Below are 7,494 nucleotides of genomic sequence, written 5' to 3' on the forward strand. Positions count from 1 at the left end.
GATCGTCCCAGGACGATCCAGATCGTCCTGGACGATCTGATTTCAGTCGTTTTAAAGAGAGAGAAAATTTTATAAAAAACGAAAATATCTTTTGAGGAGAGAGAAAGTCGAGAAAACTTTTGGAAAAGTGGATTTTCGGACGACACGGAGCCGTTTTCGCCCGAAGTGGCTGTTGCGGAAATTGCTGTGCTCGAGGTAAGGCACAATCCGCCTTTCTCAATTTTCAGAACCGTCGTGTTTGGCGGTATTTTCTGTCCGGATTTTGTTTCCGTTAGTGATTTTCGTCCGTATATTTCGATTGGTTCAGTTTTTACCGCGTAACTTTCTGTATGTTGTTTATGTGCCGAGTGTGCACATTTTGGTTATTTTCTGGAGATTTTTGTCCGGGTGTTTTTGATTCGACTGTGTTTTTAGTCGACTAGATTTTTCTGCGTAATTGAAAATTGTCTGTGCAGTAGAATAAATATTCTGAAATGTTGTTATCTACATTCTGTGCAAATTTGGTATTTTGTGATTTTCAGGAAAAATTGTGTAAATTCCGTATACTGCCGTTGTACTGCCCGATTTTTGTCTAATTTCTGATTTGTCCGGATTTCTTCTGAATTGATATGCTATCTATATATGCTATAAAAAGGGAGTTATAAGGGGCCTGAATCCTAAGCGATTCAGTCAGTGTTTGGGAAATCTGAAATGAGCTTAAATCTGAAATCTGATATCTGTTCTGTTCCGGATCCGATGAATTCTGTTCTGGTGCTATAAGCATATCTGTTCTGGTGCCGTGAGCACAAAGGGAGGCATAAGGGGCCATAATCCGAGAGATTCTATCAGTGTCTGGGAAGGGAGGCATAAGGGGACGGAATCCATAGAGATTCCGTCAGTGTCAGGGCATTTAGCTATGAATTAAATAATATCTGATATCTGATTTGATATGATTATGATTTCTGTATCTGTTCTTTAAGCAAATCTGATTCTGATTTCTGTACGATATGAATTGATCTGATTTGTATGATATGATTCTGATTCGATTCTGTTCTGTTCCGCTATAATTTGAATTCTGATTTCTGTACGATTCTGATTCTGTTGATTTGATATGTTTGATCTGTTCTGTTTCTGATTTGAGATGACTTCTGTTTCCGTACAGTTCTGTTTGCTTTGATATCTGTTATGTTCAATTCTGTCTTATTTGATCTGTCCGTATCTGTTCTGATTTGATCTGTTTCGTTCTGATCTGTCCGATTTGGTATCTGTCCGATTCTGTTCTGATTTCTTTACGGATTTGTCAGATGTTTGGTTTTAGATTCTGAGAGTTTTGATTGGAGGTTTGTTGCTTTGCTGAGCTGTTGAGCTCACCCTTGTTTTCTGGTGGTTTTCAGGTTCTGGGAAAGGGAAGGAAGTCCAGGAATAGATTTCAGAGTCTGATCCGTAGGTATTGTTTTGTACTTTTGATTTTTGTACAGTCATGGCTTTTCTGTTCTGTCTTTCCTTTCTGTCTGAGCCATGTACTGTATTTGTAGATGATTGTTTTGAGGAAAAGAAAATGATAGATGTTTTGTTCCGCTGTGTTTGATGATTCATAGTAGCTCTGTGTCTGTGTGTCTGTTTGAGTTAAATTATTTGGAAGATTCAGTTCCGAACCAAATTCCATAACCAGATCCTGGTCAGTAAGTCAATTCGTTTCATTCCGGTCACGACCCGGTGCGAGCGGGATCCGTCCCGGATCGGGTCGGGTCGTGACACTAGAAGAGCTCGAGTTATTCACCAATGCAATAGAAAGGTAAAAAAGAAATTAAAAAACAAACCAACATCATAATCTAGTAATTAATTTGCCACATTTCTAAGCTAAAAATATTGATTTAATAAATAATTACATCTGGAATCTTGAAAAAGTTAGAACGTTGCCAGAATATATGCAACGATGCTTCCTTGCGATTTACAATACCTTCAAGGATATCGAGGATGAGTTAGCTCCTGAGCACAATTCTTTTCGAGTTCATTACCTTAGAGATGAGGTAATAAATTAATTGTGGTTATATATGCATATATTATTGAAAGTAGATATGTATTAATATTTAATATTTTAAAAATAGTTTTGTTTCTAGTTTGATCATATAATTAAACCAATAAGATTAACATCATTATTCACTAATCTATATCTTGTTGCCTTTGTTTTGATTATTCATTTGAATTCCAGTTGAAGCGAATGGCTCATGCATACCTTCAAGAAACCAAATGGGCGAGCGAGTGCTATATTCCTAAGCTTGAGGAATATGTTAAAGTAACATTTATTACTTCTGGGTGCATATTTATCACGTGTGCTTCATATGTTGGAATGAAGGAATTTATCTCAAAGGATATTTTTGACTGGGTTATCAGCCCTTCTGAGATTATCAAATCTTTTTGTGCAATTGGGAGGCTTATGAATGATATTGGTTCATATCAAGTAAGTTTTATGGATTTGATATTAAGGATATATTTTATCTTTTATAGTTGGAAATTTTGTTTTGAAAAATGATAAACTTATGAGACATATTGATTGATACCATTTGTGATATTTTAAAAATGTATAGCTAAAAAGGAATTTTGTCAAAAAAAATTTCAAGAATTCATTAAATTTTCATGTTGATCGTATATTGTATTCATCAGTAATTTTATTGTATTTGATCTTTCATAATGAACAAAAAAGGAATCATCTTGCTTCATCAGTTCAATGTTATATCAAAGAGTATGGTTGCTCTGAAGTGGAAGCTTGAAAGAAGCTTAAGGAGATGGTGAAAGAACATTGCATGATTATAAATAGAGAATTTGTGTCAACAAAGAACATCCCATTGCCATTAATTAGGCCAATCTTAAACTTGTCACGTATCTATGATTTTTACTACAAGGACACACGTGACATATATACCGACTCCTCAGAGTTCATGAAGAAAAGTATCATTGAAGTGCTCGTTGATCCGATTTTGATTTATAGGAACGATTGAAACTTTTCTTACATAATGGGAAATCTGTGTGACTACCTACAAATAATATTTCAGGTGCATTGTTGGAATCGTGCGTGTCTCTCTAAACTGCTTGAATGCTTTTTTGTATTAGTCTTTTACTTCATCATTGTCAAATTAAATGTGATTTTTAAGTTTTAATAAAGAATATGTATGATTTTTGAGGATAATTTGAGCTAAAACTTCCTCAAAAGCATATTTTAATTAAAGGTTTAGAAGACAACATATAAAACTTGCAAGATTTTCCTTTATCTCATTATATTGATTATAGTTGTGTGCTATCATGTAAGAAAAAAGATTCTTTGATGATCATAATTAACTGTTTGAGTATCCTCATATAAAAGTGTTCCAAATAGATCAGTTACACTGAGCATAAAATAGTATGTGGATATATACTATGGCTAAGCATTAAGACCATTTGATATTCCCTTTGACTTGCCCATCACTTCGAAAAGAAAATCAACTACTTATATTGTAAAGTTCATATACTCAACAATGATGATAATGATATGTACACAAGTGTGCTTCATTTTTAATCATTAAGACAATGGATTGTTAGAAGAATTGTGCTTAATTTGGAAGTGTCAACCTAGAATTATCATGAATCATAAAATAACTCTAAAATAAATTAATCAAGCACCACAATTATAAAACTTGGTTCAAATGCACTAATTGTTAGCCCTATTATCATCACAAAAGCATAAACTTATGTGTAAGGGCTAACCACTTATTTTTATATCAATATATTTTTCAATAATATATATTATATTAAACCGAAAACCTCATATCTCTAAATAATCTCCTCTTCAAGTCAGACCACTCCATCATTCACCTCAACCATTATCCTCCCTCAAATATTAAAAGAAGTTTATCACATATCTTGCGCAAAGAGTAAACTACTTGAAGGTTTGCAAGAGTCATTCACTTTTTAACATTGCTTTACCATAGTATATGTTGGCCATTTGTTTATACCTCCATTTGTTTATATGAAATTTGTACAAGATAGATGGAGGAATTTCATATAGCTCAATTCTCTTGTAACCCCACTTTCATTTGTATTTCCACTTGTTCATCTCAAAGTTGTTCAAGAATGATAGAGCAATTACATGTCTTCATAGACCCTTATAACTCCATTTGTATTAAAAAAAATATGAAAGAACTGTCACTTTATCACCCCCTTTCTCCCCTCACATCCTCCAACACATGAATATACCATGTCCACTTTATCACATGGACATAGAAACATCAGTATATTCAACATGTATGAATGACATTTAACATAATGCGTGAATACATGAAAGTAGCACGTGTACAATAATTTTAGTAATATGCACGGGGTGAAACTTGTGCATGTATTTTATAGTAACTATTCAAAAAAAAAAAATGAGAGACATTTATAACACTATTTTAAAGCGTTAGTTGTACAGCATATTTTCTTAGAAATATTAGCATTATTATATAAATACTTAAAATAGGGTACAAATCAAGCTGCCACATCAAAATTTATATTTTTCTTGGCAATATATATAGAATATCCTTTTCCACAATATATCAAAAGTTATACATTAGAAAAAATTTCAAACCTTGTTAAATCAAATAAAACCTCAAAAATATCCACCCAAGCATCGATATGGAAAACTACAACAGAGGATTTGTAACTTATCTCAAGCTGGGCATTTTCCTCAATTGGGTTGATATGATGGTTGAAATAAGCTTTAAGGCCTTCAAAACTAACTTTAGTACTCTTGAAATCCTCCTCATCTCTCTATCTGGATGCAAATGATTTGCAAATGAGAAAATTTGAGAAATGTTATTAAGTAGACTAGGATATATAAGACAACTCCATGGCGCCAAAATTTCCAACATTGCAGTGCTCCCCATGAAAATATCTAGAACCTAAGATAAAGAGCTAAGCGCCATAGCACCACTTCTTAGCTCCCAACACTACTGCATTGACAAATAGAGAGGGCAACGTCGCCCCCAAGGACAACTCCTTATTTAACATTGTCATTCTAATTTGAAGTTACAACCTTCTGTTTTAAACTCAAATAAATTTAAACATAACTTTAAATACTTTTCAATATCATATTAATGATGCTGAATAATTTATCAAATCTTACCTATCCAATTCAGGTCATCAAGTGATCTAGTTATTGTAGAAACAATTGCTATACAAACTACCTAAAGGTCTTGATCCAAATAAAACTATTAGTCTTAACATCACTTATTAAGGAATTAAGCAAGTTGAGGTCGACATTAGGTCAAATGTACTTGTGGTTTAATTTATTTTCAATGCAAAAAAATGAAACTTTAGTTGGGAACAACTACTTGATATTTTTTTATGCTCAACAAGTTGATATGAAATGGTTGACTCACTAGATAAATTCAATCATAGAAGCATTAATACTTCATCATACAAAGTTGATGGCAATGTTCAAATACTTGATCACCTAAGAGGTTAAATACAATAAGAAAGATAAAAAAATGAATGTATATTCTTGTAGAATTACTCTAGAATATCTAAATTCATCAAAGGAATTCCATATCCATCTAAATTGCTAAATTGATCAATAAAGGTTGATATGGCCGCAATGAAATGAGAAATGCATGGGGAAGTACATACACTAATAAATATTCTCATAAAAGAGAGAAAGAAGAGAACAAAAAATAAATAAGAATAATGATGATGATGATAATGATTATGTAAAATTTAAATTGAGAGAAAAGAACAAACAAGTATAATCAACAACAAAATATTCTTTTCTTGTAAAACATAGGACAAACTAATTTGGACTTAAAACTCTAATTTGCAAAAATATAACTTTTTATAGAGTATATTATTTACGGAGTTCAACTTATATTAAATAAGTTTTTTTACTATTAGATATAATAAGAATATTCTTCATTAAAGAATACAAAGCATCTTTAGAAGAAAAAAGTTGAAAACTTGAAGCTTCTTTATGAAAAATAAACTTGAAGTGAATGGCATGGCAATACCTAAAAGAGGAAATGAATTGGTGTTAATTTTTTATTTATTATGTTTACTAATTAAACAAGTGAGATAAAAAAATGCTAAAATTTAAAATTGGTGAACAATATTGTTTTTTTTAATGAAATTAATATTTTGTGAAAAATGAGTTTTAAGTTAACGCCAAGATAATTTTAAAGACTAACATATAGCTATCAAGATTCTTTAATTAGATCTCCCACTATGATTTCCATCAACAAATAACACTATGATTTCCATCAACAAATAATAGATCATATAAATTTATCCAAAATACCAAAATATCATCTATCTTGTGCTCAACTATTGAGTGCAAGCAATGAAAATTATAAGTAAAACTATGTAACAGTGAAGCAAAATATAATCAAGAGAAAAAGAGTATCTACATTATTTTTTATGGTGTTCGGCACTAATGCCTATGTCCTCATCTTAAAACCTCGAAAGCAAGGCTTCACTATTCTCTTCTTTAGCCACCACTACTGAAAAACTACTCTACTTGGCGGGTAATGGAGAAACCCTACACCTTTTTTTAACTTTGAGTGAAAATACCACCATTCTAGACAATTGGCTAGCAAATAACAGTCCAATGAAAACCATTGATCATAACCCCCAAATCCCGTATAGTCTCAAGTGCACCAAGCATACAACAAACCAACTAAGTTCAATAGAAGACGAACGAGAAAGAAAAGAAGAAAATAACCTCAATCGAGCACTCTTGTAATGAGATCCCACCTTCTATGATTTTTAAATTAAAAATAATAAGATTTCTCTCAAAAAGCAAATCCTCACCCTTTCATTCTCTTAGAATTTATTGCCCTCTCTCATTCAAGGTTTATTAAATAAATATTTATATCAAGTGTCAAAAAATCAAACTCTAAAATTTGCTATTTTAAACATACAAGTAAATCGTACATCATGACGCACCCATCACATTGTATGATTAGTTTAAATTAAAAAATATAATAGATAAACAACATAAATATAAAAATTTAAATTTTGAAATTAATCTAATTAAGAAATAATGGTATGGTGTGTTAATACTTGAATTTAGATATGATCATACAATATCATATGCATCATACACTACAATCTTTATGATTAGTTCATTCAAAAAAAAATTAAAACTCTCCTAATTAATCCAAATTGAACTTTCCTAGTATGTCCAAATGTAGGGCATGTCATTCAATGCAATTATCTTTATACAATACAATCTTTATGATCAATTTGTATTAGTCAAAATTTTAAAATTAATTAATTATATATATATATATATATATATTTATATATTTATTTATTTATTTATTTATTTATTTATATGCACATCACACAAGTCCATCGACTCTCTCTCACACAAATACTATTTGTTAGTACTAAAACCTAAATCAAAAGGATTAATCCAAAAGATATAATCCCAATCAAATTTATCTCAGTGATCATAAGAAAATTATAATATAGCATTTACTTTACTCGAAGCATGGGTCCCATTATGAA

General features: G+C 31.2%; 1 protein-coding gene across 2 annotated transcripts; it reads left to right on the forward strand.

Annotated features, from left to right (window-relative positions):
- The first annotated feature begins 1,759 nt into the window (after window positions 1-1,759).
- On the forward strand, window positions 1,760-3,049 carry LOC114579792 ((+)-germacrene D synthase-like). 2 transcript variants are annotated; one of them, XM_028695430.1, is made up of 3 exons: window positions 1,761-2,009; window positions 2,192-2,440; window positions 2,684-3,049. In XM_028695430.1, exons 1-3 carry the CDS (start codon window positions 1,908-1,910, stop codon window positions 2,735-2,737), a joined length of 405 nt encoding a protein of 134 aa, XP_028551263.1. In that variant the 5' UTR covers window positions 1,761-1,907; the 3' UTR covers window positions 2,738-3,049. The 2 variants fall into 2 exon arrangements, with proteins under 2 accessions (XP_028551262.1, XP_028551263.1); XM_028695429.1 differs by lacking the exon at window positions 2,684-3,049 and having other exon boundaries at window positions 1,760-2,009; window positions 2,192-2,569.
- Window positions 3,050-7,494: the final 4,445 nt, after the last annotated feature.

This window comes from Dendrobium catenatum, unplaced genomic scaffold, assembly GCF_001605985.2.
Source record: "Dendrobium catenatum unplaced genomic scaffold, ASM160598v2 fragScaff_scaffold_636, whole genome shotgun sequence".
In the NCBI taxonomy this organism is placed as follows: Eukaryota; Viridiplantae; Streptophyta; class Magnoliopsida; order Asparagales; family Orchidaceae; genus Dendrobium; species Dendrobium catenatum.